This window comes from Tamandua tetradactyla (genome assembly GCF_023851605.1).
Source record: "Tamandua tetradactyla isolate mTamTet1 chromosome Y unlocalized genomic scaffold, mTamTet1.pri SUPER_Y_unloc_1, whole genome shotgun sequence".
In the NCBI taxonomy this organism is placed as follows: Eukaryota; Metazoa; Chordata; class Mammalia; order Pilosa; family Myrmecophagidae; genus Tamandua; species Tamandua tetradactyla.
Genome location: NW_027518259.1, coordinates 32189 through 59108, shown reverse-complemented (window position 1 = coordinate 59108; position 26920 = coordinate 32189). Strand labels below are relative to the sequence as shown.

Here is a 26920-nt window from a genome sequence, read left to right as displayed (position 1 = left end):
TGCATCTGAGCTATAGTTTTGTGTTTTTTGTTTTTTACTCTTATCCTAATTGCTTTTTAATAAGACTAGGACCTGGGGGTGAGGGTGCTTCTGGGCAGGGAGCAGATCTTTTCGCCCCCAAGAGAAACTTAGCAGAAGAAGAAGGGCAGGGCAGGCTCACGTGGCACTGGGCGAAGCTGCTGGAGGCAGTTTCCTGCTGTCTTGGGGCAGGGTGCTCCTGGGAGCAACGAGAGCATGTACGGTGAGGCCTCCCAAGGGGTTATGGCGCTCCTCCGCAGGGACCGGGCAGGCAGCACTGTGCGTACTGAGAACATAGCACTGCAGGCACTGAGAACATAGCACTGCGCGCACTGAGAACATAGCACTGCGCGCACTGAGAACATAGCACTGCGCGCTCTGAACACACGCGTGTTCCCCAGCACGCTGCTAGAGGCCGGCAGCCACCCCGGAGCCGCCTCCCCGGGGGCTCCGCTCTACGAGGGGAGCAGGGTGTGCACGAGCAGCGGCTTGGGGGTGCTGAGGGCCGCTTTCCCGCCAAAGCCGGCCGGGTGGACGGCGCCCACCGCGGCGCATGCGCCCCAGCAGCTCGTCTGCCGCAGGCGCCAGGAAGCCATCCGCGCCGCACGGTGGCGCCCGGAGCGCCTGCTGGAGTTTGCTGGGAAGCGCCTGTGCGCCAGCCTTCTCTGCACCAGACCAGGGCCCATGGCGAGTGAAGCACGTCCTGGCGAGGCTTCGGCTCCTCCGGGATGCTCGGGAAACCTCGTTGGCCCGGCAGGTGGCCTTCTGGTAGGAGAGTCTGTGGGGCCTCGGGGGGAGCAGTCCCCAGAGAGCAGCAGCGCAGGGGCAGAGGCGCAGGCCGCAGCCGTGCGGGAGGTGACGGAAGGGCCCAGCGAGGAGACTGCGATCCTTTGGGTGGGGATGGGGCTGGAGATTGAGAAGCTGGAAGGAAGAGTTGAGATAGAGATCCGGGGCGAGACTGGGCTGGTGAACGAGGACGTAATGGTGCTCGTTGAGGTAGTGGCAGGGGAGCCAGGGGTGCAAGAGTTGGAGGTGCAAGAGCAGGAGGTGCAAGAGCAGGAGGAGCAGGAGCAGGAGGTGCAAGAGCAGGAGGTGCAAGAGCAGGAGGTGCAAGAGCAGGAGGAGCAGGAGCAGGAGAGCCCCCAGGAGCGTGAGCAGGCCCCGCCTCGGCCCCGCACATCCACGGAGGCGCTAGAGAGTCTGCATTTAGAACTGAGCAGTCTGATCGCACGAGGCAGCCAGGTGCTGTGCCTGGACAAGCGCAAGCTAATACACGAGCTTCAGCCCTACCTGGATTTCAGAAGCAGCAGCATCAGGTGCATTGCAGGCTTCTGGTTGCAAACTGTATCCTTAATGCACTTCGGAGGCGATAGCCTCACAGAGCTGTGGACTATGGAGGAGGGTTTGGGGAGGATGTCCTGGCTGGGGGCAAGGGGACAGCTTTAGTGCGGGGAGAGAGCAGTTCAGGAGGAAGGGGTGGCCGACAGTTGCAAACACAGGCTTTTTGAGAATCCTGATTGTGTTCATAATATGGTTCCATCCTGGTGGGTGGGGAGTTCAGCTTCCTTTGCAGAATTCAGACTTGCGTGCACATCCTTCCACACATGCAATCTGTTTGAAGCACACTTTGTATCGTGTTCCACTCAACCTTGCTTCTGCGGGGTATTGTTAGTCACACATGTTTAGGGTCAAAGGTCATGCTGCCTGCCTTTAAGGTCCACCTTCTGAGCACACAGGTTCTTTGGCATATAACAGTTGTCTCTTGCGTGGAGCTGCATTCACTGTATGCAGTCCTCTCTACATGTAGTTGCCCTCCATTGCACCCTGTCACACTTCAGGACTCTGAGTACACACATGCCCCACATGCGATTCCAGGGAACACGCGGCCTCCAGTCAACACTCTCAAACCCTCTGTAAGAGCTCAAGAAGTACCCTTCAAGACCTATCCATCATGCAAATAAAATAGAGAGGTCAGGAGTTCTCAAGAAACAGACTGTACGCCCGTGTGAGTTCAGACTCACAAAACACAGGCAACAGAAGGCTTAAGGAAGATTTTATAGGAGTGTGGGTATTGACTGAGATGGATTGGTAATGCCAGGAGGTCTGGCAGATGTGTGATCCCACTTCTGATTGCCCTCCAGATGTGCTCTAGCTGTTTCTACCCCTGCCAACCTAGCATGTTTGAGCTCCTTTACCCAGTACAGATTCTGAACCATCCTCAGCTGTCAACAATGATCACTGACCAAGATCGGGACCTGCTCAGCTACATGATCGACTTGGAGGTGAGAGATGGAAGGCTCAGCCTACAGAAATGAGTGAGGGAGGGCAGGTGGAAACGATTCAGCATGTAATCAGGCAAAGGCGTGTCCCTAGAATGATTTCTCCCTCCTCTGCTTTTCCCTGTCAGGTGGAAGTGTGCATCCCTCCCAAGAACTGCTGTACGATCACGTTTTCCTTTGGGAGAAACCCCTACTTCCGAAACCCGGTGATCACAAAGGCATATGACATTACCATCACTGGTAAGAAGTTGCTGTTCAGACGGTACAAGGGATGGGTGAACAATATAGTATCCCTCATTCTTTCTCTTTCTGCAGGATATCTGTTATCTCAGACCACTCCAATCCAATGGTTCGGGGATTGTGAATGCCAGGCCTACGGGTGCAGTCGCCAGAACACCAGTATGAACTTCTTCAACTGGATTTCTGACCACAGTCCTTCAGGGTCTAGCACAATTGCTGAGGTAAATCCCCCAGGGGCAGTTTCATAAATGGCTTGGTGTGCTTCCCAGATGCTAGGGAAGTAGAGTGCCAACCCCATTCACACCTTTCCCTCTACCAGATCATCTGTGAAGACCTCTGGCTGAATGCCCTGCAGTACTACCTAAGAATGGGAGGTCCCAGCAGATGGTATGGAGAGGCAGACAGGTGAGGATCTCAGTTGGCCGGAGAATAAATGCGTGCTGCCATCTGTCTGGGTTATTCCTCTTGGAAAGGAAGAGAGAGGATGGCAGTGAATAGCGCCAGGTCATTAGGTCGCCACCTGAGATAGGAATCCTGGGATAGTGTAGTGTAAACCAGCCTGTGGTGGGGGAAACCTCATCGATGTAGCAAGAGCATGACTAGCCATGGGCACTGATGCACACGGGAGTCATTATCTCCACTTCTCTGAGGCATCATTGCATGGGTACACAGGAGCCCTACTTCCGCTCCTATATTTATGTTTGGCTCTCCCTGAGACTTCCTTGCTGCCCACCCCACCCCCCACCTCACCCAGAACATCTGCACATCCTTATGGAACTGCTAATCCAAAGACCCATGAGTTTTTTGATTCTCAGAGTTTTCTCTGAATACGAATTTCCAGGTGCTGTCCTCCCACAGCCAAACCAGAATAAAGACAATTGAGTGCATTGAGTGCATAGGAGAATTTTGAGCTCTGAGGTACAATTTAAAGTTTTAACAATGGGAAAATATGGAGAGTTCATTAGGACTAAGATGCTTAAACATAAGCTTTTAATTTATCATTTTCTGAAAGGGCAGTTTTGTTATCTTTGATGTAGATTTGAGTTGGTGTGCATGTGTTTTCCAGGGAACCCTCTCCATTTGATCTGGGGGCGATAGAGCATCAAACATAGCGAAAATATGGCAGAAGAGCACTTGAGATTTAGAAGATGAGTAACCCACCCCGTGGTTTTGCAGAACTTAAAACTGAAGGATGGAGCAGGTGGTGGAAATAGAAAGAATGAGATTCTTTAAACATTGAATGATAATCCTGGACAAAATAAATACTCTCAAGTGATTACCCGTGTGTGTCTGCAGTGCGTAGTTGTGCTTTGCGGGAGGTGGACCCAATGAAGGAAACGACGCACTATGGGCTTTTAATTTGCTGCCTGGGAATTAGTAACCTATGGAATATAAGCTTAGGAAGGTGAAGAGATGGGAAGTACTTGGGACTCCAGTTTGGTAAAATGGTTTTTCCTGCCTGTTCAGGTATGAGGCAGTAGGAGTTTGGAAAAGAGAGGCCAATTAACTGTGCGCTTTTCAGTTTTACATGGGACGTGAGGGAAGGCAAGCAGAAGGGCTTAAGGAGGAGGGGGTTCACAGTCGAGTAAAACCTAGATTTTGTGCTGTGTTGCTTGCGTGGAGCTTAAACCAGTGTCTGTTCCCTGGAATATTCTCAGGCAAGTTAATACCAGGAAATGCAGGAAATCTTAAAACTCTATTTATTTGTGAACAATATGTTTGCCAGATCCATATTAGTGCAGAATTTTTGGCAGGGTAGCAGTCACCCTGTCAGTACCAGCACGACAAGTAACAGATTGACTAATGCAGGTTAAGGCACAGGCAGGGAAGGAAAACTGTGATGAGGAGTTGGTAAAGGAACTACTGAGTTTCTGGTGGTGGTAAAGAGGCAGAAACAGGAACAGTGGAGAAGAAGCATGTTTCCTTGTAAACGTATGACCTCATATGAGTTCCTTTGTTTTTCTCAGACTTCATTTTGGGGCAAAAACAGACTTGGACTGAGAAAAAGTGGGACGGTAAACTGGGGAAATTTGCAAATGCAAGGCCATCCACGCTTGTGTGCTGTTCCCTCAGTGACCCCGCCTTTAGACCTTTCTTACTTGTTCTCTTTTCCCGACAGATTAACTTTGGTCCGAGCATCCCTTTGGGTGCTCCACCCCAAAAAGTATACAGTAACCTCAAACTCAATAGGAGAGCAATTCTTTTTTTTTTTTTTTTTTTTTTTTTAAAGAGAGAGGGAGGAAGGGAAGGAAAGACAGAGAGAAGGAAGGAAGGATGGAAGGAAGGAAGGGAGGAAGAAAGGGAAACCTCTTTAAACATTTTCTTGTTTTATTATATTTTGTTTGTTTGTTTCTTACATGGGCTGGGGCCGGGAATCGAACCGGGGTCCTCCGGCATAGCAGGCAAGCACTCTTGCCCGCTGAGCCACCGCGGCCCGCCAGGAGAGCAATTCTTGACCACACAACTCAAATTAGGATGTCTCCTATTTCCTGGCTGGTTCTCCACAAACATTTCAAAAACCAGGTCCTGCCTATTGGATGGGACTCCCGTTTTCTGGAATTTTTGCATTCTCTTCATGACGCTCCACATTGGATCGGCAGTAGCAGACTCAATTACACATTTAAAGCCTGTACATGTTTGAAATCTCACCTTGGAAGTGGTTACATTCAGGGTATCCATCATGATTATGTAATTGCTCCCCAGTAACGGCTCTAAGACGGACGCAGGCTAAAGGTTAGACCCTGCTGTCGTTGGAAAAGGGAGGCCGATTGTTTCCACGGGACTTCCTCCCGATTTCCACTTTAAAGAGACCGTATGTGCACCTCTATCGCTCACTTCTCGCATTGGACTTGCTGTCTGCACAGAGGCCACTTTGCGATGTCGTGGGTGAAGTGTGTTCTACAGCAAACCAGTCGCAGTGGTGAGGTTTGATAGTAGCGTTCATGAAATCTTCCCCACCCCTTCAGACGAGCATAACTCCTTTCTGTACGTGTTGGAAACTTTAGGTAGCGGCATAGTCTCTACTTCAGGAGCTGGCCAAAGCTTGGTGGTGCTTTCTGGACGTCACCTCCCGAGGGGGACTGAGGCTGCTGAGGGATCTGGGGACAGGATACTGAGGTCGGAAGAGCCCATAAAGTCTATTTTGCCTGATGTTACAGCAGCCACCCAAGCTTTTTTTTGCTTACTGTTTGCATAGTGACTTTTTCCATCCCTTCACTTACAACCTATTTGTATCCGTGGGTCTAAAGTGGAGCTCTTGTAAACAGCATCTAGACAGATCATACATTTTAGCCATACTGCCAGTCTGTGCCAGTTTATTTGCAATGTAATCTCGTAACATTCAGTTTTAGTTCTGTTGAAGCTACATTTAACGTTGACCATTTTCAGTTGGCTTTTAATTCTCAGCTGTATTGGTTTCCTCTGTTTGTAATACTTTACTAACTTTGACTGACAGTCTTCACTTCAGTGCTCTCCTCTAAGCTTCTTTTTCTTATTGGTTTTGGTTTTTAAGGTTGTTTCTCTCTCTGTCTGTCTCTCTCTCTCTGTCTGTCTCTCTCTGTCTGTCTCTCTCTCTCTCTCCCTCTCTCTGTCTCTCTCTCCCTCTCTCTTTCTCTCTCTCTCTCTCTCTCTCTCTCTCTCTCTCTCTCTCTCTCTCTCTCTCCCTCCCTCCCTCCCTCCCTCCCTCTCTCTCTCTCTCTCTCTCTCTCTCTCTCTCTCTCTCTCTCCATCTGGAGAACTCCCTTTAGTACTTCTGATAGGACAGGGCTCTTAATAGGAGGTGCTCTCAGCATCAGTTTTCTGTGAGTATTTTAAAGTCTCCATAATTTTGAAGGACAGTTTTACTGGATGTAAGAAGTATTTGTTGGCAGTTTTTCTCTTTCAGAATTTTCAGTAGATGATACCATCCCCTCTTACCTCCAAGACTCTGTTGAGCTTCACGTGGCTTCTGTTACTTGTGAAGAATCGCTATTCTCTTGCTGATTTCAGAATTCTCTCCTTATCTGGGACACTAATTGTCTGAGCACCGTGTGGCTTGAAGTGGACTTATTTGGATTTACACGATTTGGAGAATGTTGGGCTTCTGGAATTTCAATATTTATGTCTTTTTCAGGGTGGCAAATGTTTTAGCCATTAAAACTTTTTAATGTCCTCAAGTATCTTTCCAGCCCTTTACTCTTCTCTTTGCCTTCAAGTTACCTATCATTTCCTTGAGAACCAGCTCACAGATTTCAAAGTTTTTTCTCCATTTGTTCCTTGGCATGTTCAAGTTCACTTGCTGTGTCCTCTAGTCTGCACATACTTTCTTCTTATCTGTTCAAATCTTCAAATCTTCAACTGTGTCTAGCACACTTTAAAGTTCATCTACCATACCTTTCATTGCTGTAAGTCTGCTCTTTTTTTGCGTAATCGCTCAGATGCTTCTTCTGCTCTTCTAGTGTCTTTGTAATATCCTAGATCTCTTTAAACATCCCATTGAAAATATTTGGGTGATTTGTTTGCCCACCATTGGTTATTTGTGCAACTTCTTTATTTCCTCGGACTTTTTAACATGATCCTCTGGTTTGGCCATTTCTTCTTGTTTCCTAATGTGCCTTGCAATATATTTAAGATTTCCAGCCATCTGATTATCTTAATGAGATTATCTTGAAGGTTGCTGGTCTGGAAGGATTATGTACCCAGGAAGAAAACGAGGCTTCATCCTGATCCAATCCTATGGGAGCGGCCTTTTTCTTTCAAAGCCCGTTCAGTACTCGAGGGTGGAGTACAGGTTTGAAACTTGATTGGCTATTTCCATGGAGATGTGACTCATCCAATTATGGGTATTAACCTTGGATTAGAAGGAGATATTCCTCCACCTGTGCCAATGGAATCCTTTTAAAGCGGAAGCATTTTGGAGGGAACTCTTTTGAGAGCCACCAGAGAGGAACAATGACCAAGAAAGGCCACGTCATCATTCTCTCCAGTTTGTGGCAACCATTGAGCTACAGGCTCCTAAGAGTCCATGTGGAGAGGCTGTAGACTGTGAGACTGAGCAGGTAAATATCTCTGCCCTAGGGTTTTCCAGGCACAGCTGGCATCCAGAGTGGGAGTTGAGTGACGTGAAATGCAATGGAGATTACTCTCTCACTGCATTCTCTCAGTTTGTAGGATTAATGGAGCCTGGAACTTCTGAGCTCCTGCAAGAAAAGCTCTGGGCTGCAGGAAAAAGAGCGTTACCCTTGCTGGCCCTCCGTTTTTCAAGGAATGTGCCATATCTCACCACCTAACAGGATGCCGTTCCACAGCTGCTGGGATCAGAGGTTGGAGAGCGGGCACCTGGTCACACACAACCCAATCTGACACTTGTCATTTCTCGTCCTTTTCATCCAGCTCTTCCTTACATGTTGTAATGGTCTTTCCCTGATCTCCTGTGCCCCAGAACTGCTGGTTTGGGTACCTGCGGATCTGTTCTCTGGTTGCTAGTGAAGAACAGCATCACATGTCCATATCTCAACATTTTCTACCTGTCTTCTAGACTGTGTTCTTCCCGTTTCCCAGTGAAGGCTGTGAACTCCCCTAATGTCCTTTTCCAGTCGTCTCCTTTAAGTCTACAGCTGTGCCGTTCGAGTTATGGTGTTGCTCATTTCCTCGTGCCGATGAGGATAAATCCTCCTGCCCATAAAATCTCTGGACTTTCAGCCTTGGTTATGGTTGTGAGATAAGGCCTCCAGCAACCTTGCCCCACCACTCCTGGGATGTGAAGAAGTGTGTCTTGTGTGTACAGTGATGATGTGGCCTTTGGAGTCCACAGCCATGGGGCCTCACTGTGCTCCTACTTATATGCAAGGCCAAGTAGTTTCTTGTCCATAAATATAAGTCCTACTGGTAACAGGGATGTGTGAGCCCACTGAACAGCACCAACACACTTTGAGGTCCTGGCTGGTGAGAACAGCAAGGCGTGGCTTGTTTGGCCGTATGCAGCCAATCACAGACATTTGGACCCATCAACTACTCCAGCAGATTCCAGCAAGCCAGCAGGAACCCAGGGAGTTAAAATCTGACCGTGTGTAGGGAGACCAACCCAATGTATAGAGCCCTTCTGTGAGGCACTGCTCTGGACTCGTTTCCATGTGGATGCCTCCCCACTCTGTCCTCAGTAGACCTGCCCTGAGTATAATGGATGTTGAAGCATGATGGAAGAAGGCGGCTTCCATCCAACATGGACACACCCCTAGAATACAGTCCCATACGGACCTTGCAGAATCACAGGGTCTGTGCATGAGAGAACTTTTTTATTCGATGATCCTTTCTGCACGCACCCATAGAGGGGAGTGGTGATGGGGTCCTGTCTGGTATCTAGCCTCTCCCAAGGAGTACAGGTGAGAGGGCAGGCAAAGGGGAAGGGGTGAGCCTGCTCCTTGGTGAGGGCAAGGGGTAAAGACCGAGCCACCATGGCAGGGTACGTGGTGGTTTCTTCTTAAACCAGTGTGCAGAAATCATGGCAGAGTAGAGGAACATCAATCAGGCCACAAAGCCCTTTGACTCTGGGTGCTGAGGAGACTAAGTGTGGCATCTGAGCCTTCGCCTCTGGCCTCAGGCAGGGCTTCGATCTGAAAGCCTGCTGTCTGGTCTCCATGAGTGTTGGTGTTCCGTGGGGGGTGAGGGGCGATGCTCTCTGAAACATGCGTCCCGGCGCTGAAGGAGGCTGAGCGGTGCTGAGAGAGGCTGTGCGACTCTTTCTTGACTCTATCCCGGCCAATCTTGTCTGTCGTCCCAGCACCAAGTTGGATGTGCGGGAATCTACTGCCGCCCTGACAGGCTGGGGGATAAGGGAGTTCGGTTTGAGGTCAAAGGGGTGCCTTGGCTATGCCGTGGGTGCCGTGGCCAGACGTGCGGCAGCAGCGGGGCATGATGCTGCCCACTGCTGAGGAAATTTGAATCCGTGGCACCAGGGCACGGTGGACTCACTGGAGTCACCTCTGCTCTCCAGCCATCCCCTGTGGCCCTGCCCGTCTGCACATGCCATCGTGTGGTCATCCCGGATCCACCTGTTCACAGGGGTGCAGCAGGGAGGTCCACGCCCCAGGCGGCTGCCAGGTGGCACAGCAGCAGCTGGGAGACATGGCGGTGAGCTCGTATGTCCCGGTGTACGCCGTCTCGCCGCTGGTGCTGCCCGGACTGGCGGGTGGAAATGCACGTCCAGCACATCGAAGCCACGTTTGCTGGCCTCGGCAGAGCTGTAGAAGTTGGCCTGGCTCATGTCTTCTCACAGGCTGGCTCTCCTTGGGGAGAAAATCCCCGGACATGGTCTCCGCCACCGGCGTGGTGGTGTTTCACACCACGAGGCAGGACGCGGACAGCCCCCGGCCCAGGCCCCTGAGCTGTCGGTCCAGGTTCTCCCTGTAGCTCCTCCAGGAGTCCGGCCCGTCCAGGCATGTTGTGACCTCTAGTCAGAACCTCATTTTGTTTGAAGGCTGATGAATGTTCCATGCATGCCAAGACACATTTTATTTATTTCTTGGATGTGTGTGGCATGGCCTTCTAGTTATTATCAAGTATACAGAGACCAGTGGTGTGCAGATATGTGTGTCCCTGCTTTCCACTCTTTGGGGTACGCCGTTAGAAGTACATGCGCGAAATAATTATACACCTAGGTCATATGGGAAATGTACAGCTTTTGAAGGAAAATCCAAACTGTTTACCATCATTTACCAAAAAATGATGTTTACCATCATTCCTTCAACAATCTGTAATAGTTGCAACTTCTCTGCATCCTTCTCAGTGATTATTTCCTTCATGTTTTCTTTAATAGTAGCCATCGTGTATGAAGTGTATTTTTGATTTGCCTGAGTGTGTTTCGTTTGCATTGTGTTTTCCTTTTGCATTTCCCCGGTGACGGTGTAGGCAAGCATCTTTTCAGGTGTTGTTTGACATTTCCATGTCTTCTTTGGAGTATTGGCTGTAAAACCTTTGCCCATTTTAATTAGGCATCTTTTGATGTTCCTGGTTGCAGTCCTCAATATATTCTGGACACTAAACCCGTAACAGATAAAAAATATCCTAGTAATCATACATCATATGGTCATAGGGAAATTAGCTGCACACCTCCTATTTCAACATGCACACTAGCATTATCATTAGGTTTAGATGCGTGCTCCCTATCAGCTAAACCCTTGCTTTTAGTCCTTGAGTAACTATGTCATCTTCTTTTCCAAATCCTAAGATATGCATATACTGTAAGATATTAATTGACACCCACTGGCAGCATAAATCTTGTGTTTGCTTTTTTTTTTTTAAATTCCGTTATGAATTGATGTGATGCTCCTCCTGACCTTAGAAATCCCAGTCTCTTCCTCTTGGATAGATGACATGCTTACTTGTCATTTTACCTCTAATCTCTTTGTACCTCTGAATGGATGTCCCTCTTCCTGGGAGTGTAAGTCCTACAGTCCATATGTTATACATGGATGTGACATCCTTTTTAAAGCTAGAAACCCGAAATCTATTGTTTTATTACCCTAACATTTTGTATTTTGGTCTCCCATTACGTCTCTGTTCCAACCCATCTCCTGTTTGCTTTCATGTTATGTGCCCTATACCATGTACTTGCTTTTCATACAGATGCTATAAATAAATCAGTTAATGAAGAAACTAGGCAAAGGCATTTTGTCCATTATATTGACATAACCAACTTTGTATACGCTTTCCTCATTGTGCTGGTTTGAAAGGATGGATGTCCACTAGAAAAGCCACATTTTTATCTAAATCCCATTTCACAAAGGCAGAATGAGCCATATCCAATGGTGTATGTTTGAAACTGTAATCAGATATCTTCCTGGAGATGTGATTTAATCAAGAGTGGCTGTTAAGCTGGATTAGGTGACTACATGTCTACACCCATCTGGGTGGTCTTCATAAGTTTCTTGAGTCCAATCAAAGAGGAAACATTTTGGAGAATGAGCGATTCACAGACAGCAGAGCAGAATGACATAGTCCCGAGAAGTAGAGGAGTCCAGCAGCCAGCGACGTCTGGAGATGAAAAAGGAAAATGCCTGCCGGGGAGCCTCATGAAACAGGAAGCCGGGAGAAGAAGCTAGCAGATGACGCTGTGTTTGCCATGTGCCCTTCGCGATGAGAGAGGAACCCTGACCGTGTCCCACATGTGCCTTGCCAGATGAGAGAGAAACCCTGACTGTGTTCATCGTGTGCCTTCTCACTTGAGAAGGAAAGCCTGAAGTTCATCGGCCTTCTTAAACCAAGGTATCTTTCCCTGAAAGCCTTTGTTTGGACATTTCTATAGACTTGTTTTAATTGGCACATTTTCTCGACCTTAGAACTGTAAACTAGCAACTTATTAAGTCCCCTTTTTAAAACCCATTCTGTTTCTGGTATATTGCCTTCCGCCAGCTAGCAAAAGAGAACACCCATGTTCCCAGAATGTGGCTTGGAAACCTCATCCGAATACATTTGCCGTTTGTCTTTGGCAGGTATTTATTCCGCATTCATAGTGTTCTGGAGAACTCTGAGTTCAACAGTTCAAAGAGTCTTAATATTTTCTACACCTTCCTAGCTCTGTGTTAGCATGTGGGAGATATTCAAGGGGGTGGTATTGGGGGACGTATATCTGTGTTAGATTCAGTTGTCAACTTGGCCAGGTGAGCACGCCTAGTCTTGTTGCTGCGGACATAAGCCAATGGTACGTGAACCTCATCTGTTGCTAATTACATCTGCAGTCGGCTAGGAGGCGTGTCTGCTGCAATGAGTGACGTTTGGCTTAATTGGCTGGTGCTTAAATGAGAGAGCGCAAGGTAGCACTGCTAAGCAGCTCGGCATTCCTCATCTCAGCACTAGCCGCTCAGCCCAGGCCTTTGGAGATGCAGAAAGAAGTCACCCCGAGGAAAGTTGCTGGAACCCAGGGGCCTGGAAAGAAGACCAGCAGAGACCATCCTGTGCCTTCCTTGAGGTAAGAAAGAACCTCAGTGGAAAGTCAGCTGCCTTCCTCTGAAGAACTAACAAAATAAATCCCCTTTTATTAAAAGTCCGTCCCTGGTGTGTTGCATTCCGACAGCTAGCAAACTAGAACCGTAGCCAAGCAAAATATGCCAGTGAGCCACATCCTCAAGACCCTTTTCCTGACATGCTTCTGCTCCCTTGTAAAAACAATGATCCCCCAATAAGATGGATCTATTTTCACATCTTCTCTTCCGAAGCCCCTGAGGGAGTTGGAATATTTGTTTCCCCTGCTGGAATTTCAACACAGTCTACACACCTGCTCTCCAGGATACAGCTTTGTTCCCCATATACCAATCACGAGGCGGCTACTTAGAAAACCGAAAAGGAGCTGTGTTTTGCACTACTGAATCTGCTTCCGAAATGAACACACATGTACACAAGTGATACACACACTTCAAATGTATAACATCATCCCTGAATTAGCCATATTTCATTCTCCATACTTTTCATCATCCCCTTCTTTCTTCACTTCCATTTTGTATGGGAACCTATTAATCATGCGAAGGGAAGGTTGGGCTTTTATATGCCCCGACAGGCAAAGAAATGGCCAAGGTTCTAATAAAAATGAGAGAGAGAAACAATTAAAAAGGAAACGCTGTTTGAGCAGCAGGTCCTGGGTCTTGTGGCCCTCATTTTGGTGAGTTTTGGGTTTTCATCTTATTCTCCAAAGGGAGGAAGGTGCTAAATTAGTTCATATCATTTTTTTAAAAGATACACAGTTTATTTATTCTGAATTTTATAATGATAGAGAACAGTAGATTTCAGGACGGCACACAAAAATACAGAATACCCTCAACAGCACAGCTGTTAGTGACAAATGGGCCCATTTCATGGATATGATTTCATTAGGTAATTATGCTTCTTTGCTAAGTGTTTACAGTTCTTTACTACAACACCTTCAGATTAGGGCTTTTAAAGGCTTTTGAGCAGTAAAAACTGCTACGTGGGAGAGTCATTGCACAGCACTATGGTGTGGAATAGTATTTGCTGTAGCAGATCAAAACTAGTTAGCTGCAGCAGAACGAACCCTGTGTTTAAGAGCACTAGTGCTGAGCAGTCAGAGCCAGGAGATAGCCTCTGTGTTGGCATGTGTTGGGTGTGTTCTCTTTCCCATGTGCCCACCCCCTCGACTCTCAGTCATCGTCTTCATCTCAATAGCTCATGCCTTCTAAGTTGCCGGTAAGACAGTAGGATAATAACGACCAATTTCTTAGCTATTTGATTTGCTCTTGCCTGTACTGTGCCTGTGTATTTATGTCTAGACCGTCTTCCAGATGAATATAACAACTTCTCTGTCCCTGCTCAGTAGTAAGAAATTACAAAATAGCGCGCCTTTTCCCATTTTCCCTTCCTAGTAAATGATCACAAGATGCCGGTCCTTGGGAACAAGATGCCGGTCTTTTCTTCACACAGAAGAAGGGGGATTTGACAGCTGGACAGATAGAAAAATACTCAGTGTACCTCTTTAGCTTGGAAATGCTTACTAACTAGAAAACTTGTTATTATGATCATTTCACTCAAGCAGTCCTGAGTTATTTAAAGCCTAGAGGCTACTGTTGAATTACTCGCTGTCAATTTAAACTCAAAAACTTTCCTTCTGCTCCTTTCCTGTTACAGAAATAAAACCCTCCCTGGCTCAGCTTGCAGGACGGACACATGGTATGAAGACTTCCAGGAAGATGGTAGAGCAGAGTGGAGTGCTTCAGTTCACTGGTGCTCCACGGAAGAAGACAGGGGATGGGGAGAAAGTGACGGGACTGCGGGATGGTTGTGAGTAATCAAACAGGATCCTGAGGCAGTTTTGTGTTGGGGAGTTGGGGGGGGGGGGCACCCGGAGGGGAGGGCTGGTTGTGTCGAAGCTGTGATCCCAAGGGGTGGCTATGGCATGTGGGGAGGAATGAAGGAATAAGTGAGTATCCTCAGCCCCAGCCTGACTCCGCTGCCGGCGGGGAGAGCTCCCTGCATGGGTCATTCTTGACAGCACCTAGGGCGACCCTGGAGGTGATGTGACGATGCACTGTGGGGCCCAGGCCACATGGCGAGGCAGCACTCACCCAGCTGGGTGCAGGAATAGCCAGCCCCACAGAAGCAGTGTCTGGCATCATTGTCACTTGATCCCTGGGTGCTGCTCAGTTCCCCGGTGCTGCCGGCAGAGACTGGTCATCCAGCTGCCCAGGCGAGGAGGAACCTTCAACCAGGTAGGCAGGACTCGATCCACTGTGGTCAGCCTGGGCCGTGCTAATAGACGAGCGCTCTCAGGCCTGCCACCTGGTGGTAAGCTGGGGAAAGTGCAGGGCAGCTGCTCCAGATGGGGAGGGAGTGAGCCTGAGGGAGGAGCCTCGCAGCACCACCTGCTGGGGACAACAGGTAAGTGCAGGGAGGCTAAGTCGCTGTCAGCTAGGCTTAAACTTGATTAGTTTTAAATTTTTACTTTGTATTAAGGTTCATTTCTCCTTCTGAGAAGGTAAATTTTTGTGATTAAATTAGTAGCAGCCTATTTCAGCAGTAGTTTCTAGGATTAAAATAACTCAGTCAGGACTTAATGCTTAAGTAAAATGATTATAAGAAATACTTTTCTGGTTACTAAGCCTTTCACAGCTAAAGATTTATATTGAGTATTTTTTTTATCCAGCCAGCTTTCAAATCCCCCTTCTTCTACGTGATATGCCCTTACTCCTAAGAAACACCATCTGTGAACATTATGAAGGGAAAATGGGAAAAGTTCCAATATTTAGTAATTTCTTCCTACTGAGCAAGGGCAGAGAAGTTCTTATATGAAGCTGGAAGCTGATCTGGATGTGTGGGGCGTACCGAGAGAGAGACCACACAATTGAAAAACGGCAAGCCAAGTTAGCGTCTTTATTAGCTGGCCAGCGACTGCCTCAGAAACCCTCAAAGAAGGAAGATTCAGAGAGCAGCCCCGTGCAGCTTGCAAGGTAGGCTTATAAAGGCTGAAACCGCAACCTTATCCACAGAAGCAGAGAAGGGGCATTAGTTTTCACAGTACCACATACTGGTTTTTCAGCTGTAAGCAAGCAAGCTTATCTAGAGAAGCAAACAAGCGCTATTCGCTTTTGCAAAAACGTGTTTGTGTAATTCCCACATCCTGGCCCCATTTACCAGGTGTTCTTCATGGACCTGGGGAGATTTTCCACTCGGCTGAGGCCTATCTCCTGATCCCTTACGCGGGACATGAATGCATGGGTACATACAGGCAATAGCCAATCAAATACATGGCAAGCAAAACAGAAGTCATGCTGATGCTACTCTCAACTTCATCGGTCAATTCTTTAACCTTTTAGGAAATGAATTTATATTATCGTAACCCTTAACATCATCAGCATCATTTTGCATGTGATTGAGTATTGAAGAGATAGTCATATTTATCTGACTAAATATTGATTAAATGCACAACTGTTTTCCTGCGCTGAACTGGAGATTAAGTTTACCAGATGGTTCGTGCTGTCCCCGCACAGAAGCAGGCTTTCATGGTCAATGTGCCTTTTTTGGCTTCCACCATGTCATTCTGGTGATTGTAGTTCTTGGAGGTATGCTCTGTGTACAGTTGTTATAGTGCAGCGTCATTCGCACTCTGGAAAATAGGCCAGTGGACTCCAGGTGTCCACCAGCCTGTCTCACAGCATCGTCCCGCACTATGACCCAGAGCCCATCTGCAGGCAGTGTCCACTGAAGAGCCAAAGGGACCGAGGCTTTTCCAGCAGGCAGAGATAAAAGTGTTTTCAGTGCCACCACGTTCTCATCTGCTTCTGGAAGATGTCCATGTGACGCGGCGGATAATTTCTTCATTTTAGGGTCCCCAGACATGGGTCTAGCCAAACACTCAAACGGGGAGATAGCACGCATACTGCTAGGACACTGTTTTAGATATGTAAGCCCTCGAGTTAAAGCAAGGGTTCGCTTTTGTACTTGACATTTTTCCTAGGATTATGAAGGTTCGTGGGTACACTGTATACCTGCCTTGTTTGTTTTTCTTTTCTTTATTTTTTAACAATATTGTCTTAGGAGTTTATTATAAACTAGTTTCAGAGGCCACTAGGAAATAAAAGGACTATGTACAGCCTTACAGGAAACAGGAAGGGAGCTGAGGAGGGCCAAGATGAGCCTAGGGCCTTGGTGGGCGCATCCCCGGGGGAGGGGCCCCCACATCCCTCGGGGAGGGGGTCGCATCCCCGGACTGATTGTTTTTCAAAGGCTCTTTCTGTTGAACATGTAGCACTGACCAAGCATTGGAGTAAAACAATGTAATTGACAAGCAAATGGGTCTGTTTCTGTGCCGTATGGTGACTTTTAAAAGAATTCAAGCTACAGCTAGCAACATTAGATTGTTGTCTGTTGTCTGGTATGCTGCAGATCAGTAACCAAGAGAAGGCTACACAATACTTCTATACCATTGGCTAAACATTTCTGATATATCGTGCAGCATCTCAGACAACTATTATTAGGGCTTTAATTTTTTGCCAAATGGAAAAGCAAATCCCTAACAACTTTTTGGAATAAAATGATATCCTTTAGGATTTGCCCTTGAGCAAACAAAATGTTAAAAGTTGTCAAGTTTGAAACAATAAGTGGTTCTTCGTGAACTAAAATTAAAGACTCGACTGTTTTTAAAAGCTGTAAGACTTGATAATCTTAAACAACTGAGAACATGATAAAGTTAAAGTAGAGGAAGTGATTCTGCTAAAGCCCAGACTTTTTCCCCCTTCATCTTGATTATTGAGAAAAAAGAACCTTTGTAACATTTCACTATAACACTAGTTATTCAAGTAAGCTTTGCCACTCTAGTGAAAGTTAATTTTAGTTTTGCTTCAGTTAACTATTTGAGACTACGGCTTCTTTTAAGTTTTATATATCGCACGGGTCATATTTCCTTGTTTATCCAAGTGAGTGTCCCATTATTGCAGCACCATTTGCTGAAGCTTTATTTGTTTCTTTGTTTGCTTATCTGTCTGTTTTGGGGAATGTGCACAGGCCAGGAATTGAACCTGGGCGTCCCACATGGCAGGCAGGAATTGTACCACTGAACTACCCTTGCACCTCTGAGACTAAGACTTTACAAAATATGTTACAGATAGAATCTCTCTTTTCATAAATGTTTTGTGACTTCTCATATAATTCAGGTGTTGCTTTACACGTTTTACATTATTTGTGTAACGACAAGTCATCTAGGATAAAATCAGTTTCCTTTTCAGTGTGATAATGACATTCAGTATGTACTTTGCATATTAAAGTTTCTAAAATAATGTGGAACCCCCTTTCTAAGAAAACGTCTTGCAACATACAATTCCCATTAAGATCAAACTCATTAGAATAATGCTAGATTCCTAGAACAGACATATATGCAATCTTTAAACACGGCTGAAAGAAATATAATATTTCATTGCCTCTCCCCCCAAAAGACACAATATTTTAATTTTGCATGAATTTTATACTTCACGGAAGTATTTTGTCTTTACACTTTAGTTCAGTCTGCTAGGGTCAGACTGGCTTTATGAATATATCCACTACTTAAGGGGAACTCAACGAGGGTGAAGCTGGAAAGAAGCCTTACAATCTCCTACAAGAGTTATTAAATCAGAGTATTTGATTGAAATGGCAGAGCTGTTAATAAAAGCTAGCAGATGACGCCACGTTTGCCATGTGCAGTTCCAGATGAGAGAAGGACCCTGACCGTGTTCACATGTGTCTTTCCAGATGAGAGAGAAGCTCTGACAGTGTTCACCACGTGCCTCCCACTTGAGAGAGAAACCCTGAACTTTGCCAGCTGTCGTTGAATCAAGGTATGTTTCCCTGGATGACTGTGACTGGACATTTCTACAGACGTGTTAACTGGGACATTTTCTCGGCCTTAGAACGGTAAACTAGCAACTGATTAAATTCCCCTTTTGAGAGCCATTCTGTTTCTGGTATATTGCATTCTGGCACTTAGCAAACTAGAACATACAGCATCTTGTGAACATTTATTCTGGGAAAAGGACCAATATTCTGTAATTTCTTCCTACTGAGCAAGGGCAGAAGAGTTGTTATGTTAATCTGGAAGTGGATCTGGACATAAATACACAGCCACAATACAGGAAAGGCAAATCAAATAGCTAAGGAATTGGTCATTCTTGTCCTACTATTTTACGGGCAACTGAGAAGACATAAGCTATTGAGATGAAGACGATGACTGAGAGCCGAGGTGGGGGAACACATGGGAAAGAGAACACACCCAACACATGCTAACACAGAGGCTATTTCCTGGCTCTGACATTTCTGTACTACTGCTCTTAAACACGGTGTTCATGCTGGTGCAGCTAACTAGTTTCCATCTTCTACACCAAATGCTATTCCATACTATGGACGTGCTATGCCATAACTCTCCCAGGCAGCAGCTTATACTGCTTAAAAGCCTTTAAAAGCTCTAATCTGAAGGTGTCGCAGTAAAGAAACATAAACACTGAGGGAAGAAATGTTATTACCCAGTGAAATCGTATCCAGGGAACTCGCCCAATTGTCACGAAAACCTGTGCTGTTTAGGGTATTCTGTATTTTCTCGGCAATGCTGAAATCTTCCACTACTATCTATCAGTGTATAATTCAGAATGAATAAACTGTCTATCTTCGAAAAAACCATAGGAACTAATCCAGCACCTCCCTACCTTTGATGGATACGATCAAAATCCCAAAATCACAAAAATGAGGGCCACAATACACAGGAGCTGCTGACGCAACAGCTTTTCCTTTTTAATTTTTGTTTTCTCCATCATTCTTTTCTGAACCTTAGCCAAATCTTTGTCTGGGCATAGAAAAAAACAACCTTCCCTTCGCACTCTGAATGGGTCTTGGAAAGTTTTCTCTACAGTTCCTTGTTGTTGCATCTTCAATAAACTCACCTTCTCACCAAGGCAAAGAAATGTGTTCCTCTGGTTCATGCGGGAACAGGCAGACAAGGATACTTATAACTGAATGGTCTGATGGCAACTTTGGACACTCAGAACCCAGGCTGGAAACAGAGTCTCTGCCCACATTTTCTCAGACGTTTTATCCCTCACGGACTTTGGCCTTGAAATGTGCTCCCCTGTAACCCAGAACCCCCAAGAGTTGACTTGAGTAGTATCTGCGTGAAGCCTTGCTGCTTTTCGGCAAGATTTTGTTGCTCCCAACCGATTCCAAGTTCGTGCGGAGCTCCACACGCTGTTTCTGATAGTTTCCTTTTGCCATGTTTACCTTCCTAATTGCTTTTTTGTTTTTTTTTTTTTCAGTTAACGGAAAGAAAAAAAAAAGAAATTAACACCACATTTAGAAATCATACCATTCTACATATGCACTCAGTAATTCTTACATCATCACATAGATGCATGATCATCGTTTCTTAGTACATTTGCATTGGTTTAGAGGAACTAGCAACACAACAGAAAAAGATACAAAATGTTAATATAGAGAAAAGAAATAAAAGTAGTAATAATAGTAAAAAAAAAATATTGTGCAGCTTTAAGACAGGATAAACTTATGAAGCATGTAATAACATGGATGGACCTAGAGAATATTATGCTGAGTCCAGCCAAAAACTTAAGGACAAATACTGTATGGTCCCACTGATGTGAACGGACATTCAAGAATAAACTTGAAATATGTCATTGGTAACAGAGTCCAGCAGTAGTTAGAAACAGGTTAGGATAATGGGTAATTGAAGCGGAAGGGATACAGACTGTGCAACAGGACTAGATACAAAAACTCAAAAATGGACAGCACAATAATACCTAATTGTAAAGTAATCATGTTAAAACACTGAATGAAGATGCATCTGAGCTATAGTTTTGTTTTTTTTGTTTTTTACTCTTATCCTAATTGCTTTTTAATAAGACTAGGACCTGGGGGTGAGGGTGCTTCTGGGCAGGGAGCAGATCTTTTCGCCCCCAAGAGAAACTTAGCAGAAGAAGAAGGGCAGGGCAGGCTCACGTGGCACTGGGCGACGCTGCTGGAAGCAGTTTCCTGCTGTCTTGGGGCAGGGTGCTCCTGGGAGCAACGAGAGCATGTACGGTGAGGCCTCCCAAGGGGTTATGGCGCTCCTCCGCAGGGACCGGGCAGGCAGCACTGTGCGTACTGAGAACATAGCACTGCGCGCACTGAGAACATAGCACTGCGCGCACTGAGAACATAGCACTGCGCGCACTGAGAACATAGCACTGCGCGCTCTGAACACACGCGTGTTCCCCAGCACGCTGCTAGAGGCCGGCAGCCACCCCGGAGCCGCCTCCCCGGGGGCTCCGCTCTACGAGGGGAGCAGGGTGTGCACGAGCAGCGGCTTGGGGGTGCTGAGGGCCGCTTTCCCGCCAAAGCCGGCCGGGTGGACGGCGCCCACCGCGGCGCATGCGCCCCAGCAGCTCGTCTGCCGCAGGCGCCAGGAAGCCATCCGCGCCGCACGGTGGCGCCCGGAGCGCCTGCTGGAGTTTGCTGGGAAGCGCCTGTGCGCCAGCCTTCTCTGCACCAGACCAGGGCCCATGGCGAGTGAAGCACGTCCTGGCGAGGCTTCGGCTCCTCCGGGATGCTCGGGAAACCTCGTTGGCCCGGCAGGTGGCCTTCTGGTAGGAGAGTCTGTGGGGCCTCGGGGGGAGCAGTCCCCAGAGAGCAGCAGCGCAGGGGCAGAGGCGCAGGCCGCAGCCGTGCGGGAGGTGACGGAAGGGCCCAGCGAGGAGACTGCGATCCTTTGGGTGGGGATGGGGCTGGAGATTGAGAAGCTGGAAGGAAGAGTTGAGATAGAGATCCGGGGCGAGACTGGGCTGGTGAACGAGGACGTAATGGTGCTCGTTGAGGTAGTGGCATGGGAGCCAGGGGTGCAAGAGTTGGAGGTGCAAGAGCAGGAGGTGCAAGAGCAGGAGGAGCAGGAGCAGGAGGTGCAAGAGCAGGAGGTGCAAGAGCAGGAGGTGCAAGAGCAGGAGGAGCAGGAGCAGGAGAGCCCCCAGGAGCGTGAGCAGGCCCCGCCTCGGCCCCGCACATCCACGGAGGCGCTAGAGAGTCTGCATTTAGAACTGAGCAGTCTGATCGCACGAGGCAGCCAGGTGCTGTGCCTGGACAAGCGCAAGCTAATACACGAGCTTCAGCCCTACCTGGATTTCAGAAGCAGCAGCATCAGGTGCATTGCAGGCTTCTGGTTGCAAACTGTATCCTTAATGCACTTCGGAGGCGATAGCCTCACAGAGCTGTGGACTATGGAGGAGGGTTTGGGGAGGATGTCCTGGCTGGGGGCAAGGGGACAGCTTTAGTGCGGGGAGAGAGCAGTTCAGGAGGAAGGGGTGGCCGACAGTTGCAAACACAGGCTTTTTGAGAATCCTGATTGTGTTCATAATATGGTTCCATCCTGGTGGGTGGGGAGTTCAGCTTCCTATGCAGAATTCAGACTTGCGTGCACATCCTTCCACACATGCAATCTGTTTGAAGCACACTTTGTATCGTGTTCCACTCAACCTTGCTTCTGCGGGGTATTGTTAGTCACACATGTTTAGGGTCAAAGGTCATGCTGCCTGCCTTTCAGGTCCACCTTCTGAGCACACAGGTTCTTTGGCATATAACTGTTGTCTCTTGCGTGGAGCTGCATTCACTGTATGCAGTCCTCTCTACATGTAGTTGCCCTCCATTGCACCCTGTCACACTTCAGGACTCTGAGTACACACATGCCCCACATGCGATTCCAGGGAACACGCGGCCTCCAGTCAACACTCTCAAACCCTCTGTAAGAGCTCAAGAAGTACCCTTCAAGACCTATCCATCATGCAAATAAAATAGAGAGGTCAGGAGTTCTCAAGAAACAGACTGTACACCCGTGTGAGTTCAGACTCACAAAACACAGGCAACAGAAGGCTTAAGGAAGATTTTATAGAAGTGTGGGTATTGACTGAGATGGATTGGTAATGCCAGGAGGTCTGGCAGATGTGTGATCCCACTTCTGATTGCCCTCCAGATGTGCTCTAGCTGTTTCTACCCCTGCCAACCTAGCATGTTTGAGCTCCTTTACCCAGTACAGATTCTGAACCATCCTCAGCTGTCAACAATGATCACTGACCAAGATCGGGACCTGCTCAGCTACATGATCGACTTGGAGGTGAGAGATGGAAGGCTCAGCCTACAGAAATGAGTGAGGGAGGGCAGGTGGAAACGATTCAGCATGTAATCAGGCAAAGGCGTGTCCCTAGAATGATTTCTCCCTCCTCTGCTTTTCCCTGTCAGGTGGAAGTGTGCATCCCTCCCAAGAACTGCTGTACGATCACGTTTTCCTTTGGGAGAAACCCCTACTTCCGAAACCCGGTGATCACAAAGGCATATGACATTACCATCACTGGTAAGAAGTTGCTGTTCAGACGGTACAAGGGATGGGTGAACAATATAGTATCCCTCATTCTTTCTCTTTCTGCAGGATATCTGTTATCTCAGACCACTCCAATCCAATGGTTCGGGGATTGTGAATGCCAGGCCTACAGGTGCAGTCGCCAGAACACCAGTATGAACTTCTTCAACTGGATTTCTGACCACAGTCCTTCAGGGTCTAGCACAATTGCTGAGGTAAATCCCCCAGGGGCAGTTTCATAAATGGCTTGGTGTGCTTCCCAGATGCTAGGGAAGTAGAGTGCCAACCCCATTCACACCTTTCCCTCTACCAGATCATCTGTGAAGACCTCTGGCTGAATGCCCTGCAGTACTACCTAAGAATGGGAGGTCCCAGCAGATGGTATGGAGAGGCAGACAGGTGAGGATCTCAGTTGGCCGGAGAATAAATGCGTGCTGCCATCTGTCTGGGTTATTCCTCTTGGAAAGGAAGAGAGAGGATGGCAGTGAATAGCGCCAGGTCATTAGGTCGCCACCTGAGATAGGAATCCTGGGATAGTGTAGTGTAAACCAGCCTGTGGTGGGGGAAACCTCATCGATGTAGCAAGAGCATGACTAGCCATGGGCACTGATGCACACGGGAGTCATTATCTCCACTTCTCTGAGGCATCATTGCATGGGTACACAGGAGCCCTACTTCCGCTCCTATATTTATGTTTGGCTCTCCCTGAGACTTCCTTGCTGCCCACCCCACCCCCCACCTCACCCAGAACATCTGCACATCCTTATGGAACTGCTAATCCAAAGACCCATGAGTTTTTTGATTCTCAGAGTTTTCTCTGAATACGAATTTCCAGGTGCTGTCCTCCCACAGCCAAACCAGAATAAAGACAATTGAGTGCATTGAGTGCATAGGAGAATTTTGAGCTCTGAGGTACAATTTAAAGTTTTAACAATGGGAAAATATGGAGAGTTCATTAGGACTAAGATGCTTAAACATAAGCTTTTAATTTATCATTTTCTGAAAGGGCAGTTTTGTTATCTTTGATGTAGATTTGAGTTGGTGTGCATGTGTTTTCCAGGGAACCCTCTCCATTTGATCTGGGGGCGATAGAGCATCAAACATAGCGAAAATATGGCAGAAGAGCACTTGAGATTTAGAAGATGAGTAACCCACCCCGTGGTTTTGCAGAACTTAAAACTGAAGGATGGAGCAGGTGGTGGAAATAGAAAGAATGAGATTCTTTAAACATTGAATGATAATCCTGGACAAAATAAATACTCTCAAGTGATTACCCGTTTGTGTCTGCAGTGCGTAGTTGTGCTTTGCGGGAGGTGGACCCAATGAAGGAAACGACGCACTATGGGCTTTTAATTTGCTGCCTGGGAATTAGTAACCTATGGAATATAAGCTTAGGAAGGTGAAGAGATGGGAAGTAGTTGGGACTCCAGTTTGGTAAAATGGTTTTTCCTGCCTGTTCAGGTATGAGGCAGTAGGAGTTTGGAAAAGAGAGGCCAATTAACTGTGCGCTTTTCAGTTTTACATGGGACGTGAGGGAAGGCAAGCAGAAGGGCTTAAGGAGGAGGGGGTTCACAGTCGAGTAAAACCTAGATTTTGTGCTGTGTTGCTTGCGTGGAGCTTAAACCAGTGTCTGTTCCCTGGAATATTCTCAGGCAAGTTAATACCAGGAAATGCAGGAAATCTTAAAACTCTATTTATTTGTGAACTATATGTTTGCCAGATCCATATTAGTGCAGAATTTTTGGCAGGGTAGCAGTCACCCTGTCAGTACCAGCACGACAAGTAACAGATTGACTAATGCAGGTTAAGGCACAGGCAGGGAAGGAAAACTCTGATGAGGAGTTGGTAAAGGAACTACTGAGTTTCTGGTGGTGGTAAAGAGGCAGAAACAGGAACAGTGGAGAAGAAGCATGTTTCCTTGTAAACGTATGACCTCATATGAGTTCCTTTGTTTTTCTCAGACTTCATTTTGGGGCAAAAACAGACTTGGACTGAGAAAAAGTGGGACGGTAAACTGGGGAAATTTGCAAATGCAAGGCCATCCACGCTTGTGTGCTGTTCCCTCAGTGACCCCGCCTTTAGACCTTTCTTACTTGTTCTCTTTTCCCGACAGATTAACTTTGGTCCGAGCATCCCTTTGGGTGCTCCACCCCAAAAAGTATACAGTAACCTCAAACTCAATAGGAGAGCAATTCTTTTTTTTTTTTTTTTTTTTTTTTAAAGAGAGAGGGAGGAAGGGAAGGAAAGACAGAGAGAAGGAAGGAAGGATGGAAGGAAGGAAGGGAGGAAGAAAGGGAAACCTCTTTAAACATTTTCTTGTTTTATTATATTTTGTTTGTTTGTTTCTTACATGGGCTGGGGCCGGGAATCGAACCGGGGTCCTCCGGCATAGCAGGCAAGCACTCTTGCCCGCTGAGCCACCGCGGCCCGCCAGGAGAGCAATTCTTGACCACACAACTCAAATTAGGATGTCTCCTATTTCCTGGCTGGTTCTCCACAAACATTTCAAAAACCAGGTCCTGCCTATTGGATGGGACTCCCGTTTTCTGGAATTTTTGCATTCTCTTCATGACGCTCCACATTGGATCGGCAGTAGCAGACTCAATTACACATTTAAAGCCTGTACATGTTTGAAATCTCACCTTGGAAGTGGTTACATTCAGGGTATCCATCATGATTATGTAATTGCTCCCCAGTAACGGCTCTAAGACGGACGCAGGCTAAAGGTTAGACCCTGCTGTCGTTGGAAAAGGGAGGCCGATTGTTTCCACGGGACTTCCTCCCGATTTCCACTTTAAAGAGACCGTATGTGCACCTCTATCGCTCACTTCTCGCATTGGACTTGCTGTCTGCACAGAGGCCACTTTGCGATGTCGTGGGTGAAGTGTGTTCTACAGCAAACCAGTCGCAGTGGTGAGGTTTGATAGTAGCGTTCATGAAATCTTCCCCACCCCTTCAGACGAGCATAACTCCTTTCTGTACGTGTTGGAAACTTTAGGTAGCGGCATAGTCTCTACTTCAGGAGCTGGCCAAAGCTTGGTGGTGCTTTCTGGACGTCACCTCCCGAGGGGGACTGAGGCTGCTGAGGGATCTGGGGACAGGATACTGAGGTCGGAAGAGCCCATAAAGTCTATTTTGCCTGATGTTACAGCAGCCACCCAAGCTTTTTTTTGCTTACTGTTTGCATAGTGACTTTTTCCATCCCTTCACTTACAACCTATTTGTATCCGTGGGTCTAAAGTGGAGCTCTTGTAAACAGCATCTAGACAGATCATACATTTTAGCCATACTGCCAGTCTGTGCCAGTTTATTTGCAATGTAATCTCGTAACATTCAGTTTTAGTTCTGTTGAAGCTACATTTAACGTTGACCATTTTCAGTTGGCTTTTAATTCTCAGCTGTATTGGTTTCCTCTGTTTGTAATACTTTACTAACTTTGACTGACAGTCTTCACTTCAGTGCTCTCCTCTAAGCTTCTTTTTCTTATTGGTTTTGGTTTTTAAGGTTGTTTCTCTCTCTGTCTGTCTCTCTCTCTCTGTCTGTCTCTCTCTGTCTGTCTCTCTCTCTCTCTCCCTCTCTCTGTCTCTCTCTCCCTCTCTCTTTCTCTCTCTCTCTCTCTCTCTTTCTCTCTCTCTCTCTCTCTCTCTCTCTCTCTCTCTCTCCCTCCCTCCCTCCCTCCCTCTCTCTCTCTCTCTCTCTCTCTCTCTCTCTCTCTCTCTCTCTCCATCTGGAGAACTCCCTTTAGTACTTCTGATAGGACAGGGCTCTTAATAGGAGGTGCTCTCAGCATCAGTTTTCTGTGAGTATCTTAAAGTCTCCATAATTTTGAAGGACAGTTTTACTGGATGTAAGAAGTATTTGTTGGCAGTTTTTCTCTTTCAGAATTTTCAGTAGATGATACCATCCCCTCTTACCTCCAAGACTCTGTTGAGCTTCACGTGGCTTCTGTTACTTGTGAAGAATCGCTATTCTCTTGCTGATTTCAGAATTCTCTCCTTATCTGGGACACTAATTGTCTGAGCACCGTGTGGCTTGAAGTGGACTTATT

General features: G+C 47.0%; 2 protein-coding genes and 1 long non-coding RNA gene across 3 annotated transcripts in view; all 3 read left to right on the top strand.

Annotated features, from left to right (window-relative positions):
- Positions 1-26920, top strand: part of LOC143673051 (uncharacterized) — a 39940-nt gene that overhangs the window by 5311 nt on the left and 7709 nt on the right. Inside the window, exons 3-5 of the long non-coding RNA XR_013170152.1 lie at positions 14148-14300; positions 15163-15466; positions 18243-18328. This is a non-coding gene — a long non-coding RNA (uncharacterized LOC143673051). The remainder of the gene's footprint in view (positions 1-14147; positions 14301-15162; positions 15467-18242; positions 18329-26920) is intronic.
- LOC143673047 (testis-specific Y-encoded protein 1-like) lies at positions 235-3839 on the top strand. The gene is made up of 8 exons (XM_077147420.1): positions 235-301; positions 386-1095; positions 1150-1362; positions 2223-2300; positions 2426-2537; positions 2613-2758; positions 2857-2942; positions 3604-3839. The coding sequence occupies exons 1-8, from the start codon at positions 235-237 to the stop codon at positions 3647-3649; spliced, it is 1458 nt and encodes a 485-aa protein (XP_077003535.1). The 3' UTR covers positions 3650-3839.
- Positions 20564-24216, top strand: LOC143673052 (uncharacterized). The gene is made up of 7 exons (XM_077147427.1): positions 20564-20630; positions 20715-21691; positions 22552-22629; positions 22755-22866; positions 22942-23087; positions 23186-23271; positions 23933-24216. Exons 1-7 carry the CDS (start codon positions 20564-20566, stop codon positions 23976-23978), a joined length of 1512 nt encoding a protein of 503 aa, XP_077003542.1. The 3' UTR covers positions 23979-24216.